At 54.1% G+C, this 25,455-nt stretch overlaps 12 protein-coding genes across 12 annotated transcripts; 4 read left to right on the forward strand and 8 right to left on the reverse strand.

Moving 5' to 3' along the window:
• Positions 1–1,473: 1,473 nt before the first annotated feature.
• M409DRAFT_58004 (uncharacterized protein) lies at positions 1,474–4,502 on the reverse strand (the record flags this gene model as incomplete). Its single annotated transcript, XM_033813792.1, has 3 exons — positions 1,474–2,235; positions 2,310–2,596; positions 2,657–4,502. 3 exons carry the CDS (start codon positions 4,500–4,502, stop codon positions 1,474–1,476), a joined length of 2,895 nt encoding a protein of 964 aa, XP_033663857.1.
• A 921-nt stretch (positions 4,503–5,423) lies between these two features.
• M409DRAFT_68903 (uncharacterized protein) lies at positions 5,424–6,230 on the reverse strand (the record flags this gene model as incomplete). The annotated part of the gene is made up of 1 exon (XM_033818038.1): positions 5,424–6,230. The coding sequence occupies one exon, from the start codon at positions 6,228–6,230 to the stop codon at positions 5,424–5,426; it is 807 nt and encodes a 268-aa protein (XP_033663858.1).
• Positions 6,231–7,205: 975 nt separating this feature from the next.
• M409DRAFT_58006 (uncharacterized protein) lies at positions 7,206–7,727 on the forward strand (the record flags this gene model as incomplete). Its single annotated transcript, XM_033813793.1, has 1 exon — positions 7,206–7,727. One exon carries the CDS (start codon positions 7,206–7,208, stop codon positions 7,725–7,727), a length of 522 nt encoding a protein of 173 aa, XP_033663859.1.
• An 850-nt stretch (positions 7,728–8,577) lies between these two features.
• Positions 8,578–9,949, reverse strand: M409DRAFT_68904 (glycoside hydrolase family 28 protein; the record flags this gene model as incomplete). Its single annotated transcript, XM_033818039.1, has 3 exons — positions 8,578–8,800; positions 8,851–9,257; positions 9,341–9,949. The coding sequence occupies 3 exons, from the start codon at positions 9,947–9,949 to the stop codon at positions 8,578–8,580; spliced, it is 1,239 nt and encodes a 412-aa protein (XP_033663860.1).
• A 2,231-nt stretch (positions 9,950–12,180) lies between these two features.
• Positions 12,181–12,783, reverse strand: M409DRAFT_26821 (uncharacterized protein; the record flags this gene model as incomplete). The annotated part of the gene is made up of 3 exons (XM_033808287.1): positions 12,181–12,222; positions 12,299–12,609; positions 12,672–12,783. The coding sequence occupies 3 exons, from the start codon at positions 12,781–12,783 to the stop codon at positions 12,181–12,183; spliced, it is 465 nt and encodes a 154-aa protein (XP_033663861.1).
• A 1,763-nt stretch (positions 12,784–14,546) lies between these two features.
• On the reverse strand, positions 14,547–16,145 carry M409DRAFT_58009 (uncharacterized protein; the record flags this gene model as incomplete). The annotated part of the gene is made up of 1 exon (XM_033813794.1): positions 14,547–16,145. One exon carries the CDS (start codon positions 16,143–16,145, stop codon positions 14,547–14,549), a length of 1,599 nt encoding a protein of 532 aa, XP_033663862.1.
• Positions 16,146–16,675: 530 nt separating this feature from the next.
• Positions 16,676–18,843, reverse strand: M409DRAFT_26823 (uncharacterized protein; the record flags this gene model as incomplete). Its single annotated transcript, XM_033808288.1, has 3 exons — positions 16,676–17,381; positions 17,502–18,013; positions 18,061–18,843. The coding sequence occupies 3 exons, from the start codon at positions 18,841–18,843 to the stop codon at positions 16,676–16,678; spliced, it is 2,001 nt and encodes a 666-aa protein (XP_033663863.1).
• An 829-nt stretch (positions 18,844–19,672) lies between these two features.
• M409DRAFT_26824 (uncharacterized protein) lies at positions 19,673–20,447 on the forward strand (the record flags this gene model as incomplete). Its single annotated transcript, XM_033808289.1, has 5 exons — positions 19,673–19,754; positions 19,870–19,932; positions 20,000–20,107; positions 20,213–20,329; positions 20,383–20,447. 5 exons carry the CDS (start codon positions 19,673–19,675, stop codon positions 20,445–20,447), a joined length of 435 nt encoding a protein of 144 aa, XP_033663864.1.
• A 585-nt stretch (positions 20,448–21,032) lies between these two features.
• On the forward strand, positions 21,033–21,919 carry M409DRAFT_68907 (uncharacterized protein; the record flags this gene model as incomplete). The annotated part of the gene is made up of 3 exons (XM_033818040.1): positions 21,033–21,165; positions 21,274–21,453; positions 21,537–21,919. The coding sequence occupies 3 exons, from the start codon at positions 21,033–21,035 to the stop codon at positions 21,917–21,919; spliced, it is 696 nt and encodes a 231-aa protein (XP_033663865.1).
• A 386-nt stretch (positions 21,920–22,305) lies between these two features.
• On the forward strand, positions 22,306–23,061 carry M409DRAFT_26826 (uncharacterized protein; the record flags this gene model as incomplete). Its single annotated transcript, XM_033808290.1, has 1 exon — positions 22,306–23,061. The coding sequence occupies one exon, from the start codon at positions 22,306–22,308 to the stop codon at positions 23,059–23,061; it is 756 nt and encodes a 251-aa protein (XP_033663866.1).
• A 241-nt stretch (positions 23,062–23,302) lies between these two features.
• M409DRAFT_26827 (uncharacterized protein) lies at positions 23,303–23,895 on the reverse strand (the record flags this gene model as incomplete). Its single annotated transcript, XM_033808291.1, has 2 exons — positions 23,303–23,608; positions 23,671–23,895. 2 exons carry the CDS (start codon positions 23,893–23,895, stop codon positions 23,303–23,305), a joined length of 531 nt encoding a protein of 176 aa, XP_033663867.1.
• A 216-nt stretch (positions 23,896–24,111) lies between these two features.
• Positions 24,112–25,181, reverse strand: M409DRAFT_68908 (uncharacterized protein; the record flags this gene model as incomplete). Its single annotated transcript, XM_033818041.1, has 2 exons — positions 24,112–25,079; positions 25,127–25,181. 2 exons carry the CDS (start codon positions 25,179–25,181, stop codon positions 24,112–24,114), a joined length of 1,023 nt encoding a protein of 340 aa, XP_033663868.1.
• Positions 25,182–25,455: the final 274 nt, after the last annotated feature.

Consider the following 25,455-nt stretch of genomic DNA (forward strand, 5'->3'; position numbering starts at 1 on the left):
AACCCCCACACTCAACCGCCTCTGCATCTCCCTCGTAAGCGCCTCATCACTAACCTCCTCCCCATCCTCATCATCATCACTCAACGCCACCCTCTCCTTCGCCTCAGTCGTGCTCGGCCTTCTCCTCACCCCCCTCCCCTCACCCTCAAAATCCCCCCCATCCCTCAAAAGCGTCTCATCCCGTCCCGCGTGCCCCTCCTCATCATCCGAATCCCCATCCTCATCGGAATGTGACTCCCCCTCCCCTTCGGAGCTACTACTCCCCCCAACAAACAACCCTCCAAACCGTCCCAATCTTGCGGCATGACTTCCCGCGCCGGAGACGGTTCGCAGGCCTGTGATTTGCAGGCCAGAAGACTCCTCGGGCGTCGCGTGGTCGAGGTCGATTTCCGGTTGGTCGTCGTCATCCTCTCCATCGTCGCCTTCGCGCCGTTCTTGGCGTTCCGCAAGGCGTCGTTGCAGCGTTCTTCGCGCGCGGGACGGGCCGATGTTGAGGGGTGCGACGGAGGCGGTGGGTTTGTTGGCGTCGGGGGAGGGGGAGTTCTAGAGATAGAGAAAGTTAGTTTTGAGGTTTCTTTTTTTCTTTTTTTGGTGAGCCGGTGGTTAGAGCGTTTGTCGTACCTCGATCTGGGTTAGGGAGGGGAGGGGATGGTGAAGTGACGAATGGGGAAGGAGCGATGGGATGGGATGACAGACAGAAAACGGGAGGGAAGGAAGGATTTGGAGGTGACAACAACAACGACAAAAACACAAGCGACCACCACGCACGCACGAGGTCCAGCTCGACTGACGTAGAAGCAGGGTTGTACCGATTAGGTAGATCCGGAGGATGTGTCGCGTGACCTCGGTCCAAAAAAAATCCTCGAAATCGCCCCAAACCATCCATCGGGAACGGTCCGCCGATGGCTTCGTCCAACTTTAAGCGGACTCGGTCCCCGAAAACAACCAAAGAAATGAACCAACCCCTGCGGTATGCGCAGTGCTAGCTCACTCTTGCCTGTGGTGGTTGTTGTGGTGTGGTGGTTGTTGCGGGTAGAAGCACAAAAGAAAAGGGAGAGCGGTTTTTGGCACACGGACGGGCTTGGGTGGGTAGGAGGAGGTCGTCGTAGGTTGATGTTGTTGTTGGCTGATCTTTCTCTCCAAATTCTTTGCACCCGAAACACACTCGACAACACAGCGTACAATGCTGCTCTCCGTTCTCTTTCATCAATCCCCACAACCCACCACACCCACCCTTCGCCGTGCCATGACTCCCCCCGATTCATCTTGCTTCGTATCTCATGCAGTCGACCGACTCCGTAAAACGACATCTCCATATGCGTGCGTGCGTGCGTGGTGTTGCTCTCTCTTCCTCTTTGTACAGGTGTATAAAGTGCTGTGCAATGCAATGACGATGGTGATGACGACAAGGATGAAAAAGATGTATAGTGATGATGGTGCAGTGCAGTGCAAGGCAAAAGGGCATGGATCGGATCATCGGTAGTCCATGTCAACATCAAACGAAAGTTCACCGACCTGTTCGTCTTCCGCAAACGCCGCCCGGCGCTCTCGTTCGCGCGTAATCGCTTCGTCCTCCATTTCTTCGTCGTCGTCGCCCGACATGCCGTCGCCGCCGAGCATGGTGCCGGAGTTGATCTCGAAACTCTGACCGACCGTTCCTTCTGACATGGCAAGGCTGTCCTGAGGGGTCATGTTCGTACCAAGGCCAGCGTTGGCGAGTGTGTTGGCGGTGTTGGAGGTGAAACCGCTGGAAAGGCCGCCGACACCGATTGCACGCACGCCGATAGCGTTCTCCGGTCGTACGCCTCCCAGAACGGCGTTGTCCTTGTCTCTGGTCTCCGCGAGGATGCCTTCCACGTATTGAATCCACTCGTCGCGGTTTACTCGATCGCCAATGACTGGATCCAAGGTCTCAGGTGGCTGCCTATTGCCAAACTTGCAGACCTCTTCCGCAATTAGAGTGAGATGTCCCATATACCCGAGCCGCATGCCCTTGTTAGACTGCGACTCGTCCGACGCCTTTTGGCCATCCAGAATGCGGTCAGTAACGTCTTTGCCTGATGCCAGGCCGACCTCCTCCAGAGACTTGCCGTCCTTGGGCTCGATGGGGGTGAAAAGGTCAAACGCTAATGTCCGGTTGTAACCGCGGTCCAGCGTGCCGTTGAAAACTTGTTGTACAACATCGTATACCACATTATGCAGGAAATTGTTCCATGGGAAACGGAAAAAGAAGTCCTGCGAAGAATCCATGTGAGCTCGAACAAGCCATCAAGTAAATCACTCCATCATGACAAGGAAAGTCCACTTACGAGAATAGTAGGCACAACCTGGTGCTCCACGAATTGAATCTTGAGCAGATCTCCCACTACTGGGCTGCCATCCAGCTCTGTGTCATAAGCTGGTCGCTCTCCATTAGGTAGCGTTGAAGCTTCTTGACCTTGTAGCGTCGCCACACTCTCGTCGATGTTCGGTGCTTGGTCGTTGTCGGTCGACTGTTCTTGTGACGGAGTCTGTTCCTTCTTGGTGAAATTCAAAGGTGCAGGCTTGTCTTCTGGGCGGGCTAGTGCCTTCTCCAGCTCGGACGGACCGTCGTCATCTACGTCCATGTTCAGCGGCTGTTGCGCCAACTGGTGGGTCAGTAAGGAGGTATGCTTACCCTCGTGTGTCATCTCCTCGCCAAATTCCGACATGACTGTATCCTCGTCGACATCGAGGCTGTTGATTTTGTCTGTTACACCAGCGGTCGTAGGAGAATCGGCTGCTTGAGTTGGGGGTGGATCGAAGTGTAGAAGAGTGGTTTTCTTCGGCGATGATGGCTTGCTGGGCGAAAGCGGTCGAGGCATCGCATCTGCTTGGATCGGTGAAGTCGTCTCCAGCACTGTTGGGTCGCGCTTGTCAACCTTCTCAAGTAAAGGAAGTCCACCATGCGTGGTGCTGTCAATCTTCTCATTCAGATCATCAAAAGTGACCTCATCTGGAAGCTCGTCTGCAGACTCGGGGGCATTGACTTTCTCGAATCCATCCTCGTCGGATTGATTTTGGATCTCTAACTTCCGCACATCATCAGACTTCTCGTTCATCTCCTCATCGCTAGGTCTTTCGGCATGATGGAAACCGTGGGAATCGACAGAACTGCCAAACTCGTCGTGGCTGTTCTCGTGGCTTGGACTTGATGGTGCCCGGGGAGTGGCAAGCTTGCCCTCTGCCTTTAACCTCTCCCGCTCTGCATCTCGCTTTTTAGTATCTTCTTCAGCGCCCCGTTCGTTTAGCAAGCCCATGTTGCTGCAGTGTAATAGCTCTGCCATCAGCTCGCAAGTCTTGAATCGGTCGAATCCAAGAGGCTCGATCTTGCCGCCGAAAGCTGCTTTCAGATCTGGTTTCTTGGCCGATTTTGATCGAATGAGCTGCATAAAATCGGGTACGTGGTTGGCGAATTGCCGTAGAAGAGTGCCAAGGTAGATTGGGTCAGACGTCTTCGGCTCAGGGCCAGCTTGATTGTCGAGGTCGTAATCTGAGTTGTTCTTTCGAATGACTTCAATGATGATGCCAACTCCCACGGTAAGAGGATTGCCGCCTCGAAGCATGTCATCGATAAGTGTTTGAATGCATTTGTCGGATACGAGTTGTCGAGTAAGTTCGTTGGGTCCAATTACCGACTGGTCTTGGGTGGTGGCGTTGGCCGAGATGGTGATGATGGCTTTCAAAAAGTCGCCAGCCGATGTTTGGGTTGCAGAGTTGTGCTTTGGAGATAGATAGCCCAGGAGGAGTGGGATGAGATCTTGTGTCTGCAGCCAGTCCACGATGCCTTGACCGCCTTCGTGCTTTTCCAGAGAGATGATCTTGAGCAGCAGATCCATAACCATGGGACAGTCCACATGCTGCAGCATCGCGGGGACAACGCCTTCGAGGGATTTGAAGAAAGCCAGCATCTCCTCCGTTTTCTTGTCCAAAAGAGCCTCGTTCACCTTGGTAAAGTAGCCGGCTTGTAGTGGATCAAGAGGCGCAGGGCGATGCATGTACTGCCAGAACTCGCGCAACGCATCGCGCTGTTCGAGCAGTGCCTCTGTGAGCGACCAGACCTCGGACGAAAGCACCTCGCAAGAGACGTAGGCGCATTTCTTGCGCTGAGCCTCGCGCTTCTCCTGCTCCGTCTCGTCATCGCCATCTTTTTGTGACACAGACTTGGATCGCGAGCGGCCTTTGCCCTTGCCAAAGAACGAGATGCCCGTGGTCTTCTCCTTCTCATTCTCATCGACTTTCTCCTCGTCCTTCTCTTTGCTCTCCTCAACTTCCTCCTCCGGCTTCGCATCAGCGGTGACGTAGGTGAGCAGCTTCTGGAGGACGGTGTCGTCGCGCAGGAACTCGATGAGTTTGCTGTTCTGCTGCTTCAGCTCCTGGATCAGATCGCTCTCGTCCAGCAGCTCTTCGACGGTGACGCCATCCTTGTCGAGGATGTTGTCGAGGGTGGAGATGTTGGCGTAGCCGCCAAAGCGCCAGAACATGGTGGGCGGTGGGTGTTTCTAGGTAAGATAGGCCTCAGATTGGGTAGGGACTCGCCGAGACGGCGGTCGAGCAGCCAGGGCGGAGGTGGGCGAGCGCGCTGAGAGGACGGTCGGAGGGTATCATGCGTGGTGGCTGTCGAGATTTGGTTGTTCTGGTGGTGTACATAAGGGTGAGGGGGTAGGTGGAGAAGGGGAGGTGGTGGTGGTGGAGACAATTCAATGCTGAGCGAGGCAGGTCGTCGGCGTCTGTGCGTCTGATCGCGTGCGCTTCAAGATCACAGGCGGCCTGCTGCTGCTGCACTCCACCTCCACGCCCACGTTATTTCACGCCTGCGCCACGACTCGAAACACGCCGCCGGCTTCGAAACAGGAATCGCTGATGGCGTCCACGTTGCAGCGTTAACTCGCACGCTGAATCAAGCGGATTGCGGATGATGGATGCGCTGGCCGGGTAGCTGACAGCACAAGCATCAACAAACGAGCCGGATCGTCAGGAGAAAGCTGGACGCCGAGATGGTTCTTTTCCCTCCAGACGAACGACTCGGTCACTGCCAGGGCATATGTGGACGCTTTCACGCGCTCTACCTATCTATATAACTACTTGTTTATGCTTGACGACATGCGCGTGCAATTCCCCGGCCGCGGCTGTTGTCTGCCTTCTTCCTGCAACTTCGCCGCTCGACGCCGTCACATGCGCATCTACCGGCACAGTGTCTGCATGCGTGCAGCCCGCTGACCTGTTGGTTGTCCGATGCACCTCGCGGGAGAGTGATGATGCCACGTTCGGTCCATGCCGATACTGCAGACTGTCTACTATCGTTATACTGCTATATCATGTCACATATCTCATTACTGTTGCTCGCCAGTACGCTTCATTCGCCCAAATACCTCGTACATTTCCAAGAAGCTATATTTCTCCCTCTATCGCTGCTGTTCGTGCTGAAGACTTCTGTCGAGCTCATCCTGTAGTCCGGCCATCTGTGTCTCCTCGTACCCAGGTGGTGGCTCGTCTGGTGGGCTAAGGGCGTTGTCCGTGGGCTTGGGCTGCGGTCGGTTGTCGTCCTCATCTACGCGCACTCCGCTATCCCGTGTCTGCTGGGGCACGATAGGACTCCTCTGTTGCTGTGCCTGAGCTTGAGCGATCGCTGCCGCTGCCGCCGTCGGTGGTATCAGCGGCCCATCGCTCTCCTCTGAATACGCCGGCAGGTCCTCCAGGTTCACATTCGACACATCCACGCCATTCATAGCACCCGCCGAGCTCCCCGAGCCGTTCCCATTCATCCGCGACACATCCACCACCTGCTGGAGTCTCTCCCGTAGCTTCTCGTACGTCGTGTGAAAGTCATATGCCCCTCCCTCCTTGAACGTAAGCTTCAGCTCCACCACGCCAGTCGCCGGAACTGGTATACCGCCTCCTTGTACTGGCTGCGCCGACGCTGTCCAGTAAGATGCTCCAAACATGGGGTTGTGAGGGTAGCTGTCGTGTAGGTTGAGGATCGGTGCGGCGAAGCTCTTGAACTTGTCGGTAGGCTTGTCGGGAAGGTATACGATTCTTTGGTTGGTGAGGTAGCATGTACCGTTGGAATGTGTGATGGAGAAGGGCGGCTGCTGCCTCGCAGGGTAGTGTGAAGGTGTCTGCAGAGACAGAGTTACTCGTGTCGAAGGCTTGATCTGGACCTTTTCGTGTGGCAGCGGTGTGAAGGGAGGGTTGGTCTCGGGTGAGGTCATCACCCAGCTGCGGATGTGTGAGCGCAGTCTCTCGCGGTGGGTCGGGTTGAGTGTCTCCAACACCTCGACATCGTTGAGGGACATGATCGAGGAAGAATAGAGGGATGGGTGAAGACGTACTTGATCGACATGACGGCGAGTGTTTGAAATATCACTCAGTCTCCTGTGTCTTGGTCCTGACTCCTGTCTTTCTCCTGTGTTTTACAGTATGGCTTGATCGGTAGCTCAGATGTCGGCAAAGGTTGCTGGGCGTAGCTTGTGAAGGCTGCGATGGGCGTGGGAGAACGGCTGCACGTCACTCGGCGGGCCAATAAAATCGATGTCTCCCTGGCACAGTCGACGGGTATGCAGCAAGAAAGGAGTCTGAGATTCGAGGTTCGTGGTTGTCAGATTCGTTTGTGTTACTGGTTAAGTAGAACGTAATATTGAAGAAAGCGAGCTTGCCGCGATATAATCCTCGTGTTTCACAGACACTTGGACTTTGTGGTGGGAAACTGGTCCGTGCGGACTGTCTTGTGCTTCCTTGTCCGACCTCACTGCTAGACCTCCCACACAATAGACGAACTCTGGCCAAAGATTTGCAGCCTGACGCATCACAGGGCATTTCAGCTGCTGCTCGTCCTTTTCTACTCCCTAGAAGCGACCCAGCCTCTCTGATGTGATGCCACTCTCTTCAACGCACCAGGCATGGGGCCTCGCCGGGTAGTCAGGAACGGACGAATCCCAATACGATCGCTCACATTTCTGTGAACGATGCTATGCAAGAAGTCCCTCCAAGACCAGCGTTGCATACTACGACAGGGATCGTATGCAGGCGTCCATTCCACCCCAGTGTGACAGCGTTCACACGCATGTGTCTGTTTTGTTAACCTCACTGCCTCAGTCCCATTCCTCGGAGTTTATTTAAGTGGCCGTGACAGCTTCATTGACGTTGTTGCTAGTCTTGATCCCTCTGCTGGATCATCAACGCCCACCATGGCGACCATCACCCAGACCCCTATTCTCCGTCTGTCCAAGGAGATGCTGCTTCGAATAGCAAGCTTCGCAAGTGAACCCGACATATTGAGTCTGCGTCTCGCCTGTCGAGAATTGCACGACGCCAGCTCAGATGCCTTCGCTCGAAGCTTCGCTCACATTGAATGCTGCTTCTTGGATCCCGTGAGCCTCCTTCGAGCTCTTCGCATAACTGCCACTGCGCACCTTGGCCCCAGCGTCAGACGCCTGGTGATTATGGCTAGTCCATCCCACACACGACGAGAGGCGCACACTGCTGCGCGAGATGGAGAAAGTCACGAAATGTCCATACGACAGTGGCAAGGACCCTACCATACATCGCAGACTGCCACGAACCAAGTTGCTCCTGCCACACCAAGCTCAATCCACTGGGCCCTCGCAAAAGGCATTCTGGAGAACATCAAACATCGATCCAACTGTCAACTCTGGCTGAGGGCTCACACAGGACCCACCTTTCGGCCCCCGCGTAAGGCGCTACTCTGAGAGCTTCGTGGAAGATTTCTTCGCCTTATCGCTGCAAGTTGTTCGCTTGATCGATGTTGTCCAAATTTACGATCAAGTCTTCCTTGACGCCACCAAATACCAGAAAGGTGGTGAGCTATGGCCGGCCATTCAGAATCTCGTTCGTATCGAGCAAATTAACATGCGCCATAGCCACCCAGGCGACTGGCTAGAAAACGAGATCACCCCTTTCGAGGCACTAGCGACCATCTTCAAGGAAACGCCACAGCTCCGCACATTGAAGTGGCCGGAAATGCTTGAAATGCGTCACATGGTACTTCCAAACCTTCCAAACAAGTTTCCTGCCCTTGGAACTCTACGCTGCGATTTCATCGTCGCCGACTGCATTGCCTTGATGGAACTCCTGAACAGATGCGCCACGACACTCACCGTCTTGGAGCTTCAAGGCGTCGCTTTGGCATATGACTACCAACACCGCGCGGACGACGACAGCAGCGGCAACGATCCGTGGACAAAGCTATTCCACCACTTGCTGGAAATGCCAAAGCTGCAGACGATTCGCATTTCTAAACCGCGGGTAGCGTGTCGTGAACATGTTGAATGTATTGGGTCCGCTTTTTTCACTTGCCCAGGTGACATGCGATTGACGCGCAAGACACATACACCTATAGAGGGCGCCGACACTCGAGAGTTTGTGGAGTGGAATCTTCGGCATGGCATCACGTGCGAGTCATGGTCGGATGGGTGGAAGAGGACGATGATCAATGCTGCTCTGATGCCTTGATGTAGAAATGTTTCCCGTCAGCAAGAGGTGTGTCAAAGGGTCTTCAGGAGGGCAGCAATTTCGGCGAAGTTATGCATGTATAGTATCTCAGTTTATAGTACTGTTGGTCGGACCAGTACACTCGAACCCTTGCGGATCAACAACATTGTCGCACAGATACCTGCTGGGAACAGATCCGTTACTGGACACCGTGAATCCATTGTTCGAGATGCTCAAGCCCGTGCAAGGCGCCGCACCACTGCATTGGAAGGACACCACTCTGTCGCCTTGCAAAGTACCATGAGCGTCGTTGAACTGGATATCTTCAAATCTGATCACAAGTTAGCCAACAAACCAGCACAACGTAGATGTGGGACTCACTGAAACCTCGACGAATCCTCCCCACCCTCCAACCCATTATACGACTGATCCTGATCAACCGACCACGCCATGGACACATTCACCAACGTAAACCCGTCAAAGCTCACATTCCTACAAACCCCATACCCACCCCCGCCGCCATTCGGCGGGTACCCTTTACTCAGCCCCGTCCAAGACTTCAGGTACGCGCCGAACGTCGTGTGGTACGCCTGGATATTGCGGGCGGTGAAGTTCTCCATGATGCCGATCTGGCCCGGGTACTGTCCGATGCTGCCGAGCGCGATGCCCTGGCCGTTGTGGAAGACGCTGTCGGAGATGTGGATGTTGGTGGAGTTTTGTTTGAGGGCGATGGCGTCGTCGCCGTTGTCGATCGTCCAGCGGTGGAAGGTTATGTTGTTGGCGTAGAGCTGTCACCTCATTAGCCCAATCCGATCAAATGTCCGCGGGTGAGCGAAGAGGTCGTTCGAAGTATGATGATAGAAAGACTCACAGTATCACACCCATCCGTATTCAAATTACACCCTTTAAACGTCCCCGCGCCCACCTCACAACTATTATTCACATAAACATCCCGCAACAACACCCTCTCACTCCTCGCCACCGTCGTCGTCCACATCTGCGCCTTGAGAAACCTGAGCCCCTCCACCACCATCTCCGCCGAATCCGTAAACGTAATCTGATGCGGGCGCCCGTGCAGATTCCCCGTGCCATTCGCATACGCGTACCAGACCTGTCCGTTGCCGTTGAACGTCCCGGCGCCGTGCCCGTAGAAGTGCACGTAGGTGCCGCCGAAGTGCCAGGCGGAGGTTTGGTTCTGGAAGCCGATGGGGAGGGAGTGGGAGAGCCAGTAGGCGATGTTATCGTTATTCCAGGATAGCGTGCCGAGGAGTTCGACGTCGACGTTGTGCAAGCCCGTCGTGTTCATGGTGGTGAAGATGTGGTAGGTCGTGTTGCGGAAGATGATGTGGCTGTTCTCTCTGCATTCGCGGAAGGGTTTGAGGATTTCTGGGGCGTCGTCGCGGGAGGGGTCGTTGTGCGAGGGGACGATGCAGGTCCGGCGCCGGGTCCAGGGTGGTGGGCGGGTGTCATCGAAACCCATGTATGGGGGTCCTTCTTGGATGATGGAGGGTCGCCAGCAGTCGTTTTCGCCTAGGTACTCGCAGACGTAGGGGTCGGGTCTGTCCGGCGTCCAGTAGGTTGGGGGAGTTTCATCGCTTTCGAGGGCTGTTGTGGTGACTAGAGTGGCGCTTGCGTTTGAAGGGGCACTGGTGGTAGGCAATGGCGGTGTTGTAATGGTCCAGCTAGGATGCTGGCCAGGATGCCATGCAGATACTGTCGATACGACGGCAAAAAGCCATACAGCCTCCTTGAAACCCATCTTGATTTCCCGGCATTCGTTCTTCCTCAAGTTTGACTTCGATTCTTGCGACGTCCATCCTCTTTAAATCCCCCATGCGCACAAAAGTGATCATCTCTCGACCCCGTAGACCCCCAGAATTTCGATTAATCCGTAGCAAAATGCGAGTTTCTCCGCATTTGCAAAATCGTATCGCACCGCTCTATTGCTTCTTCTGTAAAGCATGCTAGATGTGGAGCCGGTGTAGATCATCGGCTTCAGATGCCGTTGCTCCCATTTCGAGTCAGGCTCGCCGTACCCTTCGACCATAGGTTTTGTGTCGAGAACTGGTACTTTTGCTGGGGAAGCTACATGCTGAGTGCTGAGTATGTATTGCACCAAGAGCATGTGAGCCAACGTCCGTGCGTTCACTAGCGCAGCCGTTATTAGATCTCGTATGTACCCATAAATGAACCTCGAATCACGAGAGGATTGGCCTTTCCTCTTTAACGCAGTAGAAACGACATAGACATATCGTGGTTGTGGAACCTTGAGTGAAGGAGAGGTAGACTTTCGAAATAGGAAAGAATGCATACGAGATTGTTGAAGCAGGCGCAAAGTAGATGAGGCTGGAAGGCGAAAGGGGAGTAGATCAAGCCTAAGCAACTGCCGGGCAGCATTAGATCGGTGTTGCACGGCGCTCCAGGGATATGGGCAGGACCAGGCATGATACGATTGCGGATGGAGATGATATGCCATCTTCTTCAGGCTGCGCGCAGGTGCTCCGGTCCTCATGTCTGGTTGCCGTGAGCGCATGTAGATCTCAGGGATAGTCCGGATCGTCGTCGCTCCCCAGGTTCTATATCTTCAGCGCCAATGGTCAGCGATCGGACTCGTTGACACCCACAGTGCAGCGGGGATAGTTCTGCCACGAGCGAAGGGTCTCTCTGGGGCCGAGCATGAAGATCGAGTCTGATCACCGAGCAATAACATCCTTGCAATGGATGGAAATGTAGATGGTGGTGAAGTGGCGGACAATATTGTTATCTCCAGCAGGAAGTGGTTCCAATCTGGTGGCCGCCGTCATGTCCGTTTGTGGCTGGTCTCCTTGATGGGTAGGGGTGTACGATTTCTTCTGGTCTTGCAACTTCCAAGCTCCTGTCTATATCTCGAGACTGTCGATATGCTCCTCCTCGTTCATGTGGCGACAGCGCCCCTGGACGATGTTGTTTGAATGGACGCTGAACTTGAGGACAATGGAAGAGCTCTGTTGGCAGAGAAGGCGTGCGGATGGCGAGGTATCAGCCTATTCGGTGTGTTGTTGGCGGCGTTGAGCTTCGGAGCAGCGGTTCTGGTACTGATACATGGGCAGCTCCTGTCGTGTGAAAGACGGTGTTCATCATCTCCATCCCTTCATTTCCGCAACAAACCAAGCTGTGGACCACGACTCGAGGGTGATGGTGTAGCTTGTTGCAATGGGACAGCTCCACTTCGGGAGTTGTCGTACGATATTGCTGTTGGCTCGATCGGGCGGCTCTTGCTGGTGGGAGGAACTCGACGATATGCATAGGCGCTTGTGGATGATGTCGTCTCTGGAATTGGTCTCCTATCTCACATCCGGCTCATCCGGCTAAGGTCAGTAGTCGTACATTAGAGTATTGGTACCTCTCAATGGCAAAGAAAATGATGGAGGTGAGACAATTCTTCTTGAACAAAAGAAAGTCTTTTTCCTCTTGCGAGGTTGCTGATCCAAGCCCGCAGGGGCTCAAGATCAAGATGAGTAGGTAGGTACAACAGGGCCGATTTTTCTTTGTGAGCCGAGTGCATTTTTTGTGGTTGTTTCTTCTTTCGAATCGCGTGTTTTGATGGGGGCGCTTCTCTATCAGGTGTGTCTCTATCCTATGCTCTTGGTCGCTCGATACTGGTACAATGACGATGCTGCAGAAGAGACAACCCGCCCTCTATGTGCCGCTGAAGACTCCGAACCCATTCGCTTAGACGTACTTGCACATCATGGCAACCATGAGGTCGAAAAGCTGTTTGTCACGTGATTAGCGGTGTGATTCTTTTTGCTTTTTGTGGGGTGGGTGGGTGAATGTTGCGGGTACTTACACCGATGGCCTCGACGAAAGCGAAACCCAGAATGGCGTAGGAGAAGAGCTGGCCACGGAGGGATGGGTTGCGGGCGACAGCGTTGAGGAGAGCGGCAAAGACCAACCCAATGCCTATTCCTGCACCACCGAGACCGATGGCGGCGGAACCCATACCCAAGTTCTGGGAGACCTGGACGAGGGCGTTGGCCATCTCAGAGGAGTAGGCACGCTTGGCCTGCATGCCAATGGGGGAGACCTTGGTGCGGGCGGAGTTGATGAGGGTCGAGGTGCGCTTCATGGTGTTGAAGGTGGCGGTCTTGGGGGTGACGGCTAGGATAGACATGTCAATGGATGCTCTCGAGGAGCTCTTGAAGCTCAATGGCAGCTCTTACCAGAGTATGCGCGGGTGAACTTCTGGAGCTGCGATGGCTTGAAGGCCGGGCGGGCGCTCTGGGCGGCCATCTGGGCCATCTTGGGGGCGGCGGTGCGAAGAGAGGAGGCCATTGTGATGGTATGTGATGGAGGAAGACGGATTGAGATGCCTTCTGATGGGATTTGATGGAGCGGAGTTGGGGAGTGGTGCCTTTGGACAGAGCTGAAAGGACTGGAGAGCTGTCACGGGGAAAGCGTGGGAGATCGAGGAGGGTTGGAATTTTGCTTGGAGTGGCCGCTTAAAGGTCGGGTAGTCCTAGGGGGCGCTATGACGGACCACCTGGCCTGACGACGGTCTCTGATTGGAACCAGTACCCCCTTGCCCACCGCCCGGACGACGACGTTTGCATCATGGCTCCGGTCTCGCCCGGTAGGTTGATAGCGAAGATATAAAGACCTCGTCCCTCGGCCATGATGGACGAGAAGTTAATGGAATCTATCACGAGCCGTCGATGCATCAACCATTCGAGCACCCTCTATCAACCCATCTTCTGCACCCTCGTTTCACACTCCTGATCCTACGCCACCTCGGCCATTCGTCATCACATGCGATTTCACTGACGGTAGGCTGCCTGAGGTCGATCTCGGGTGTACGGCTCTCACGTTTGCAACATGCGGTCGGCCAATGCGTCGTTCAAAATTTCTGACGTCCATGCGTTCTCCGAACCCGGCTTCGCCCGATTCATCAAATTGATGGAATTCCATCAATTCTGTGCCCTGGGTTGCGAGGATGCATTTTGACCGCATTCGCTTCCAGCATACAAAGATCTGATGGTCATCCGACTTCAAGCTGATGGAAAGCAGAGCTCCTCGTCGATAAGAGCTGTCCCGGCTCGATGACCTGACGTCGAAACAGCTCACATCCCGGGCTGGTGGATCTGCCGCCGTGCGCCAGATCGAACGGACATGGATCCGTTTCAACGCCAACGTGCTGGCAAAGATTTCGGCGAGATTGGTCCGAGTCCAAGTTTGTCGCGCGTTGGCCGTTGATTGGTTTGGGTAAATTCCGATGCAAAGATGCGCGGCTGCAGCCGGACGCCATCCGTTCGGCTTTCAGCTCCCAGCAGTTCGTGAGGCTGAAAATACTCTCGTCTCCTTTCCAGTTGTCGTTCCGTTGGGAAAGTGCATTGATAGCAAGTGACCGCCTCTTTTTGCGTGCATCGTCTTCTTTCTGACACGTGAAGAAATGTGACTTTTGATAGGAGACGGCTGAAGGGGTTGGCGGAAAGTCACACAGCGTGGGATGTCCGCAGGCTTCCTTCAAGGGGAATGGTGATGCAAACTGATACGACACAAAACGCCGTCAACCAGCCATCCAGGCACGGTCAAGGGGGTTGCTGATAAGACGATGTGGACACAAGGAGACAGGAAATCTGACGACCCACCGCACTTCGGGCTCTGTCCGCGGCCGGCGTGTCGCAGGGACCGCAATTCTTGCTAGACGTGGGCGTGGCTCGCATGTGTCGGTGTGGTCACGAGTTTCTTTCTCAAATAGACAAAATACATCTTCAAAGTAACGACATACTTGCTTTTGGTACGTGAGTGGATGTTGAAGAAGAGGAGCAGCTTATGAGGTGAAGTCCCCTGCCTGAGGTGCTGCTTCTCCTCACGCGGTCGAGCCATCTCGCCATTACCCGAGGGCTTGGCGTTTCACTGTGCGGGCGCACTTTTCACAAATTGCACAACTTTGACACATCAGTATGTTCACAAGTCAACAAGGCTGTATATGTCTTCTATGAGGCTCTGGCTGAGATACGCGATGCAGAGCAATATGTTTGGAGAATATCGACGCATTGAATATACATACAAGGGCGTTAACGACATGTCAAGACATCTCAGTATCCGCTCGACCACAAGTCTTTCTCGTCTGCAACTTGATCTTCTTCAGTAATCGCTCCCTTCAATGCCTTCTCCTCCTTATTCTTCTGCTTCCTCTCAGCCTTGGTCATGAAGTGCGGCGTGAAAGGCGTTCGAGGGGTTGGAGCCTCATACGCACTTCGCAGCGGCGACGCAATACCAGCGAGTCGGTTTGCGCCCACCTCAAGTTCTGTGACCTTGGTTGGGCTCCTTATGTCGCCGCCCTGCATCCAGTAGCTGGAAGGTGACATGGGTGATTGGTTTTGCGTTGCAAGCGTCCGCGACGAACCATACGCTCTCAGCGGGAGTGGTTTGTCGACGCTGGCAGCAGATGTATTAATGCGTCGGCCTGTCAGTGCTGCTCCAGTCGGATCTGGACGAGTCGAAGCAGTGTCTGTCAGAACCTGTGCCTCGTTTTCATAGATGGGATTGCCTATGCGTTGCGGATTTGGATGTGGCAGATCACGGATCTCCTCCAGGCGCTCGTCGTGGGTGTAAGGGTATGGCACGGTCCTGCCAGTGCCAGCCGTGGTGGGTGTTATCGCACTGTCAGCGGTGGTGCCAATAGGTGGCGATGGTGCTCCCTCTGCCGTTTCAAATGTGCCAGGAGACAGAGGAGTTCGAGCACCATCGTCGTTATCGTCATTGCCACGATATGGCCCACTGATCTTGAGGTTGCGAATGCCACCGCGGATGGACTTTTGCAGCTTGTTTGGGCCTGGGCTTCTGTCAGAGCCAATGGTCTTGCCGCTGCCGATAGACGAAGCCCTTGCTATTCTTGTTTCTCGCAGTGGAGACTGGGGCGGTGCAGACGATGTGGGCGACAATGGGCCACCCCGTGGCAGCTGTTGGGATGGAGGGTAGATGGCTCGAATGGATCTCGGTGTGGTGGGACTCAGAGGACTCTGAGGAGGGTACGAACCCATGGTTTGAACCCTCTCCAGGTCGGGATTCACCCTCAGTTGTGGCTTGGACCGAACGTACTGAGGCGATGCTGGTTGAACTTCCTCTGTTGAGACTGCGGTTCGCATCTTCTGCTCCTCGTACTCGAAATAAGCTCCGTAGATCCGGCTCATATCTTCCTCCTGTTGATGCCTTTGCTGTTGAATCACATTGGGATCGAAGCTCGCAACACTGGCCATGCCCGGCGATCCATAGTTGTGACTTGTCCCGCTCCTGATGCTGCTCGTTGTGCTCTTCTTCTTGCGCACCCAACTGCGTAAACTTCCGGGACTTTTGACAGGACTCGCGTCGAATGCCTTGCCCATGTTTTCCGTCATCTCCGTCGGTTGTTCTGCCCTCGTTTGCGCTTCCTTTCGCGCCTTCCGTCCAACAGTGAGAAGCAGGGTGCCGAGTATCAAGACGAATCCCAGGTACGAAGCTACGATGCCGATGATCTGGTATGGTAGAAGGCTTCTATCGCGACTGGCGTGTGCTGAAAATGGAGGCCCGTCTTCCGGACTCGGTGCAGGACTGAGATCAATCGAGACGTCCCAGAGGCCCGCGCTGGCTTTGGAGACCGCTGATAAGAGCACCAGAGCCGTATAGCTGAGGTAGATCGCACCGCCTCTTCCCATCTTGAAGTCCTGTGGTTGAAATGGGGATCTTCTTCTCCAAGCTCTTTATACGTTCTGAAGGGTTGTGACGAAGAAAAGACGACCAGCAACTTACTTTACAAGTATCTCTGAGGCACACGTGGGAGCCCAGCTATCTTTGGCTGTCACAGACGGTCTGCAGGTCTCGACAACCTCTCGATGGTGGTGAACAGCAGGTGGAGAAGTTGATTGGTGAGACTGGGCGCTTAAGAGATGCAGGAAGGGTGATCCCGCAATGCGCCCCGTGGTGGAGGAAGCCACATCACCCGCCCAAGGCGCTTACACCTCACCTCTTGCCCTCAGAAACGCATGCATGCATGCATTCACATCACTATCATGTTACAATTGTTCTGGATGCGAACACATCACTGCTCTGAAGCAATCAGCGAAGCCCAATCAGGGAAACAAAACACCTGAAAAGCCGGCAGTGCATGCTCAAGGATCAGGCGGAAAATTCAATTCTAGGTACGTGCAAGTATGTTCATAGCAATATCCGTTTAGCCAAGGCAAGATCAGATCAGGTTGAAAACACGATCCCGCTTCCCGGCAGCGTTGTGTTTGCGAAGAGCATTATCTTCGGTGAATCCGGACACATAGCATGGGCCAACATAGAGGTACTTTCCCTCAGCCACATATCGTAAAGCGAAGGGCAATGCAGCGCCGTAAAGCGCCGTAATTATATCGTTTTCGCCCAGATCCGAAGGTCCCAAGCCGAAGCGGCCGCCAGCGGTCACGAAAAACTTTCGTTTAGAACATGCCTTCGCGATGGCAGAAAAGCAACGCATGGCTTGTTGCGTAGCCTTGTCATGACGCCCCATCTCAGCATAGACAGCGGGCGGCGGGTTTCTTCCGTGTTTCCTCATGTACTCCATGAAAATAACGAAATCATCAACGTCCCTGCCTCCTGCGAGGTGCCCTAGCCAGTTATGACCAGCCATAAGGCTCAACGCGAATCTCTCTGAGAAGTTCCGGGTCCAGGTTTCTGGCTTCTTCTGGTCTGGATGTATTACGTGGAGAGCTTCGTGGATCAATTGGCCGATGTTCGATTCAAACAAGTTGGGCATACAGGATGTTCGCCGTCCTACTCGGTCGATCTGAATGCCGCGCAAGCTCAACACATTCGGGGATTCGCCAGTTGCGGTTATACTTGCGGTGAGCAAAAGATTGTGGTCTGTCTCCTCCTGATAGGGAAGGCGGCTTGGGCCAGGGTCATTGAATCTTCAAAGCGTTAGCATGAGGTCTCTCGTGTGTCCAGACGCTGGCAAACCCCGCTCGAGCAGCTTCGATATGCTCCAAACGAGAGAGGCAGCCAAAACAAAGGGATGATCTGGTACGCACAATTTTACATCGAAACGAGTTACCCAAGAAGGCATTTTGGCAAATCGCCCATGCGCTTCCCTGGCCACTTCAGGTCGACCCTCGAACATCTCAAGAGACTTCGACTCTTCGATCATGATTCTGGTGGCATCCCGAAAAACTTCTGCATCTGACCTATCGTAGTCTGGAACCAGGTGGAGGTGCGGCGGTCTAGGTTTTCGACTTCGGACCATACCCAACAAAGCGTATACGTTGTCTTTCGCATGGCGTGCTTCCATCCATTGGCAAGAGTGCCATGCAGAGATCATCGTAGCAGTGATCGCTTCGAAGACACCGTTGGGAACGAATTCCTGGTCTACCAGGTACCAAAGCATCCTAGCCTGCTGGAATCCATGATTATATACCAAAGTGGTAGGCACAAGTTGCGAGTTGTGCGTTAACCAGACTGCGACCCGTAAAATATCGGTCAATGGGAAGGTAGCAGAGCCAAAGTGGCAGAGGTTATCGTGCGCTGATGTTACTTCTTGCGCAACCTAAAACAATAAGACTTCGCTCAAGACCCAGGATTGATGTTACTTACCCATAACCGCTCAAACCATGGGCAGGAGAACAACCTAATCAAGGAAGATAGGTTTCTTTCTGAAAGGCCGCTCAAGCTCTCGCCGTTCCGAAGAGGATCATAACTTCCATCCTTGGTATGCGACAAATGGAAGAGATTGGAGTAGTCTGCGGTCTGTCTCCGAACGTCCTCCAGGACAATGTTCAGAGCACCTCTAACCGCATCAGCGTGGCCTTTGTCGTCTCCAAGCCACACAAGATTCCTCCAGCCCTTCCGGTAGATAAGTCCCATGATAGCCACCTGGTTGCTCTTTTCCTTCGTCCTGTTGTCTTTCTGATTGATGCAGATGGCGTCCACCCACAACCATCTATATTTGTCTGGATAACGCATTCGACGGATCACGTTTGCTGCGCTCAATGTGACCTTGGCAGGCAGTCGATCCAGTTCTATCACGGTCTCTCCTGGGTTGTCGCCCCAACAGTAAGACACCGTTTCGTACGGAGTATGTTGTTTTAACGCTAGGCTTGTGTGCTCCATTTTGCAGATGAGAGGGTCGAAGCCTTGACCAGGATGGAGTTTCAGGATACGTATTTCGTGCGTTCGTGGGTCTAGTGGCCTGTAGCTCGGTCGGAGGTCTGGCATGAGCTTGTCTGGCTCTCGTGGGATCGTATTGAATGTGCCTTTCCCATCTTCATGTTGTGCTGCCCCCGCCGGCTGTTGGACTGAGTATTCTGTAGTTCTGACAGTGACTGGAACTTTCCGCCTCTTCCTCCCTCCTGAACGGTTCAACAAGGAAAATGGCATCTGGAGAGTATAAAAGTATGATACGAATAACAGGGATAAATGAAATGACGGATGTGATGGTGCTGAAGGTGCCATGAGAGTCCATACTTATCTTTACTGCAGTGTGAGATAGCATACTGCTGCTATAATTGGCAAGCGCGTAGAATGGGTATCCACATTGGGCATCACGCTCGTAGCCCTGTCTTCTCTCTCTCAGTATCAATATGCCAGCCTTCGGAGATCAGCAAGCAGCAAGCAGCCGCTGGGATTACCTCCAGTAAATCGAACATCGAAAGATCCTAACAAGCGAAGGCTGTTCACCAACGAAGTCGGCGGCTACGTTTTAGATCTGAAGCCTGCGCCGCACGCTTGCAGAACATCCTCGAAATGGCATCGAGCAGACTTGCCGAATAGTGTGCAAAGACATCCCTGCTACGTGGCAGTCTGTGTCGATCAGGATGGGCCGTCAAGAGGGACACAGTGTGTATGAAGGGCTACCGAGGCCTCAGGTAGTCGAAGAAACTGCGGTTTTCGATCGGTCATGGAGAAGGCGGTGGAGCTCATTGTCTTGTTCCAATTGGATTTTTAGTCTTCCTGGTGGCATCCGCGCCTCTCCATCACCGTAGACGATGTTCCTGATAGATTTTGAATGTTTTGAAAGGTGAAGTCAAGAGCAAGGAGAAGGGCCAATGACATGAAGCCGGTAAATCGCTGACAGCCACGGGTGACGGGATCTTCCGCGACGTCCGTAAAGTCGAAGCTCCTTCTCGCAACACCAGCAACATCGAAAAAGCTGCACAACATTCGCTCACCCAGCCATTGGCGCTCCAGTCCTTCATCGACCGGCAAGATGGGCTTCTTCGATTATGTGTCCGACCTCTATGCCGCCCTGAGCGTGCAGGAGGTCCAGGCCGAGGAGCCGCAAAATGATGGTATGGACTTCTCTTTCGGACGACAGCCAGCTTCGAGGCAGAGTCACTGAATATGACACGCCGGCGGCTTCCCAAGATTCAGAAAAAGAATGCTGACATGTGGCTGCTCAACTAGAGAACGATGAGGGATCCGAAGGCGAGGAGGAGAAGCCAGAAGAGAGCAGCGAAGGAGGCGAGGGTAAGAGCAGACACCACAGTCACGGCTGGTCATGGCGGATGAAAATGGCATACTGACCGAATCTCAGAAGCCGACGACTCCGAGGGCGGCGACGAGGGAGGCGATGAGGAAGAAGAGGAGGAGGAAGAGGAAGAAGAAGAGGAGCCTGAGGACCTGAAGCCCAAGCTCGAGGAGGGTGAGTCCATGGGCAACAGGATACGCACGCTGGGCAACATTTCGAAAGCGGAGACTTGACAGCGCGCGAAATCGAGGACCTGCGGCTAATATGATGTGTCCACAGAGTGCTTGAAGACCGCCCAATGTGCACCACTGAAGCACCACTACGAGGAGTGCTCTGAGCGCGTAAAGCACCAGGAGGAGCAATATGGCAAGCCTTCGGAAGACTGCGTTGAGGAGTGTAAGTTAGGCTTGGATCTGAAATTGAGAGGGGGCAGATCTGACGCAACACAGTCTTCCATATGATGCACTGCGCCAGCCAATGCGCCGCACCAAAGCTTTTCCGCCAGCTACGATAGACGACATCTCGCACATCCAACTCGACACGAACGTGGACCGGGAGTCAAGGCTCGCACTTTCAGGGTCGACCACGGCGAGATGGAGCAGCGACAAATGCCAGAGTGCCATACCAGAAACCGCCTGTATAGCAATCTCGATACACAATGTACTATTCAACCCTCATCACTTCTCCAGTCGCATTACGCTCTTCCCCTTTCGATTTTGTCGGGGTTTCACGAACTGTCTAGATCAATGAGACCTATCGAATCGGTCAATGTAGCAGGACAAACGTCCTTGGCGGTCAATCGCTAGAAGACTGCTAATGAAGCAAGAGAGAGCGAGCTTCTCCTTCAAGCAAGCTCAAACTTCGATCCATAAGACGTGATTCTCACGTGTTTGTAAGACGATGGCCATTCGGACTCTCGGTATGTAGCCGAAGCCGTTGGACAGCCGAAAAGAGGTCGCTAGTGATGTCAGTCTCAAGCAAAGCTCCGGCCTCAACTCCACCTCTGCTTGCATTCACTTTGATTGTAAATAAGCAATTGAATCTCCTTCGATCACTTCAGCCTCCAATCCGCCTATACCAATCCTCCTTCTTAATCACCATGGCTACCACACTACTTCGCCAGAACGTTCTTCGCACGGCTGTCCGCTCTGCAGCGCCGTCTGCTACGAAGAGAGCAGCTCTTGCCAGCACCACATTCACTCGCGGCAAGGCTACACTGCCAGATCTTGCATGTACGTTGAACAACATATAAGAGATGGGACTTGAGACTCTGAAACATAGCGACGGCGTGGTTTTGGATAAAAGAATGGATGAATGCTAATGCTTGTACCTTTTCATAGACGACTATGGCGCCCTCGAGCCAGCCATTTCCGGCCAGATCATGGAGCTGCACCACTCCAAGCACCACAACACCTACGTGACCTCGTATAACACTCAAATCGAGAAGCTGCAGGAGGCACAACAGAAGGGCGATATTCAGGCGCAGATTGCGATCCAGCCATTGATCAACTTCCACGGTGGTACGTTTGGGCAAGAGCATGACAGACCGCAATCATTGGCACATGTGTTATGAGAGGAGAGTCGAGGAGCTGACATATACCAGGCGGCCACACCAACCACACCCTCTTCTGGGAGAACCTCGCACCCAAGTCTCAGGGCGGCGGCGAGCCACCAAGCGGTGCTTTCTCCAAGTCCATTGAGTCTCACTTCGGCTCCCTCGACAACCTCAAGTCGCAATTCAACACTGCCCTCGCGGGTATCCAAGGCTCTGGCTGGGCATGGTTGGTTCAGGACACTCAGACTGGTGCCATCCAGATCAAGACATACGCCAACCAGGACCCAGTGGTCGGCCAGTTCCGCCCATTGCTCGGCATTGACGCGTGGGAGCATGCGTACTACCTGCAATATCAGAACCGCAAGGCCGAATACTTTAGCGCCATCTGGGATGTGGTCAACTGGAAGGCGGCCGAGAAGCGATTCAAGTAGACGAGCGGAGAACGCGGTATGACGAGGCCTTTCAATGTATAATAGCTAAGGCGAGTGTAGAAGAAGCGACTTCAAACGAGCACGTTATTTCCGTACGAGATTCCCCAAGGGTCACCAATTTCCATTCGTCCAGGTTGACTTCTCAACATTCTCCCCTGATCCATGGCGAACGTGGGTGGCAGAGGGGCAACATACTTCTCAACTAATAATGAACACTTCGAAACAAACCTACGCCGAGATGATCCTCCGTCCAATATGCGCGGATGTTGCTGTTTCAGAGGCATCGAGTAAGTTTTAATAATGCGCCTTCCCGCTGTCAAGCTGTCAAATGTGGATCCATCACTGACACGCACACTTCACAGAAGCCTTCGCGGAAGCGGCTCGACATGGACGCTCAGTCGCCGCTCGACGTCCTCCGTGCACTCAAATGCAGTAGGATCCCTCCCATCCTATGGCGAGTCCAATACAGCGAATCACGCGCCACCTTCGACGAAAACTGCAACCTCGTAGTACGCCTCTCCGACAGCGTCCCCACGAGCCTCTACGAACTCCGCGCCAGCCTCGCCCGCCACCTCAACTGGGGCTACTCCCGCGCCGACAGCTACTTCATCTCGACGTTCTCCGAATACGTCGAAGCACTGCAATGGGCCAAAGCCCGCCGCCGCTCCATCGACGAAAGCGAAGAAGTCACCATCTACAAAATCCGAACGTGCCACCTCGCGCCCCACACGATGGTCTTCAAAGTCGACAAAGTGATGCAGAAACTCGGCATGGAGCCCCTCCTGCGCAGCACGGAGAACGAATACGTCATCCTCAACCGCATCCCCTCGCGGGCGATTTCCATGCACGAACACATCGAGCCGGAGATATTGAAGCCCCGCGTGGAGTCGCGCTCGACGCCTTGGGGACGCACGCTGGAGAGGCGGAGTCAGATTTATCTGTTCCATCAGACGAACAGCACGGATGCGCTGTGTGCGCAGTATCTCGCCCGCTTGGACGTGGAGCATCGGAGGAAGAGCGCGTATGAGAGTGTGTATGATTGGGTGCCGCCGTTGCCGGATGAAAGGTATGAAGCTGGGGGTGAGAGGGTGGAGGTTGGGCAGAGGGTGGATAATTTGGTGGGGGTTATTACGGGGCGGTAGAGGGATGGTGGGAGGGGGAGTGGAAGGGGGGATTGGGGTTGGGGTTCGTTAATGGTAATGATAATGTCTCTTGCTGATTTGCGGATAGATTGGATTGGTCGAATGGAATGTGCGGTTCATTCTCTGTCTTTCCAGTATTCTTTGGATTCGTCGCCTAGGCACTGGATTTTTAGCAAGTCATCACCTGCAAATCACGCCAGACACTTACTCGACTGAGCATTCGCTCCACATCCGCGGATAATTACACCCCCTTGGTCGACTGATTGGTGATTCTAGAAACCGCCAGACGAAACGCATCATCCATCAAAGCCTTGTCGAACTCAGTCTCACGATTCAAACTCTCCGTCTTCCGCGCAAAGTCCTCGTAGCGCTGCACACTCAGGCTGTCGTTCGGCCGGCGTCGGTTCCGAGGATCCCAGCCTACAGCCGCCAGCTTGATGTCCTTGACGGCTTGAAGGTCGATGCCTGTAGGCACTTGTCTCGGATTGCGTTTTGCTAGGTCTGATCGGAGAGTTTCCCAAAGCTGGTTCGATGTCTTGTTGGTCGCCTGGCCAGGTAAGCATCTTTCCCTTTCATGCATGCTTCTCGACGATTCTGTCACAGACGTACCTCATCGATCAGTCTTTGGCTTAGACCGTCATCATGGGCAAGGCTTTGTCGGACTTGCGTCGCGAATTCGGTGTCGACCTCCGCCTTGGTAACGGTGAGTAAGGCGACTGGCTTCGAAAGACGGAACGCTTCACGGAGGAAAGAGGGATACGAGCAATAAGAGGAGCCGTCTGTAAGTCGGGGATACTTCATGAGTGCACGGCTGACGGCCTTGGAGGGAGGCATGGTGTGGTTGGTTGGAATTGACTTAGGACAGGAGGAAATGGTCTACTTATCTCTAAGGAAGAACGACAGGGAAGCTGAGAATGACTCCACTGGAATGCATACCTGTGTAACAAAATCGCAGGCATCAATGCACGAATCGAGACATTCAATTCAAGCGGTGAGATATCAAAAACTCAGACTCAACAAGCACACAGCTCTCTCATACGACATTGAAACCTAAAAAATCGCCAACGCATTCGGCGGACTCCCAATCGACCCAGGCACATTCAAGGGCACACTAGTCAACAAAAACGAATACCTCCCCAACCGCTCACACGTCTCCGACAGCGCCTTCAAATCCCACAGCTCGCCGATCGACATCCCGAACAAGCCCAGGAAATACTGATGCAGCACCAACTCCGACACAACCCCTTCCCTACCGTCCTCGAGAATCGGAGGGATGTGTTCGAACGCGATCATATCCCCGGCGACGGCGGAGAAGTGTTTGTTCCAGAACCACCGGGCGGAGTCCTCGTTGCCGACGACGCCGCACACGCGGTGGGAGCCCATGAGCTCGGCCTGCTTCTCGCCGGAGACGTTCGTGAGGCCCTCGGTGAAGCCGGAGCGGATGATGATCACGTCGCCGAGTTTGAACTCGACGCCCTGCTTCCTGGCGATGGTCTCGATGTCGTCGATGGAGATCTGGTCGGCGTCGTAGGGGTTGAAGGCGCGGCCGGTTTCGTCGGCGTACTTTTTGAAGTCGATGAAGACGCCGCGGGCGACCATGCCGCCGCGCTGGTGCCAGTGGTTGAGCGTGGGGAGGTTCTGGTCAGAGTCCCAGTCGGAGTCGTAGCTTTGCGTGAGCTGCTCGGCGTTGGTTTTGGTGCCGTTGTATCCGCATCCGGAGGGTTGGTGGTGGAAGTGGACGAGCGAGTCCCATTGGGAGCTGCATTGGGTGTTGAACTCGATCTCGTCGTCGTAGCCGTGGGCTTGCAAGGGGGATTCTTTGAAGTCGATGACTTTGTGGACGAGGCCTTTGCGGCCGAAACCAGGGGTTTTGATGGCCCCGATGGGCCAGTTGAGGGAGACGTGCACGCCTTCTTTGGCTTCGGAGTAGGCTGCTTTGATGACTTCCGGTGTTAGGAGGTTGAGGGTGCCGTAGACGTCTTTCTTGCCGTCTTTGTCCCAGAGTCCCCAGGCGCAGCCTGGAGGTACGGTCAGCCATATTTGCTGCCATCCCGGACAGTCCTACCTTTTGGCATGTCCTTGACCTCAGGAAGGTCGTCAAAGTCTGGGATCTTCGCCATGATGATATCTTGTACTTCTCAAGTCGTCTTCTGCAGAACGTGAAGGAATGGAGATTGATAAGTACTTCCTCGTGAAACAATGTTTACTGAACACAGAAAAAATGGAACCAACTTCCCTACTTCAATCTATTCTGATGATGCCTGATGCCCGCAGCTCTCAGGTCATCTCCCACAGGCGGGGTAGAGAGGAGGTGGAGAGAGCTGTTTGGTCCTCGGGCGAGAGGTACACGATCCTCTCTGTGCCTCTCCACGACATCTCGCGTCGACACGCGCG

Source organism: Zasmidium cellare, assembly GCF_010093935.1.
Source record: "Zasmidium cellare ATCC 36951 unplaced genomic scaffold M409scaffold_33, whole genome shotgun sequence".
Lineage (NCBI taxonomy): Eukaryota > Fungi > Ascomycota > Dothideomycetes > Mycosphaerellales > Mycosphaerellaceae > Zasmidium > Zasmidium cellare.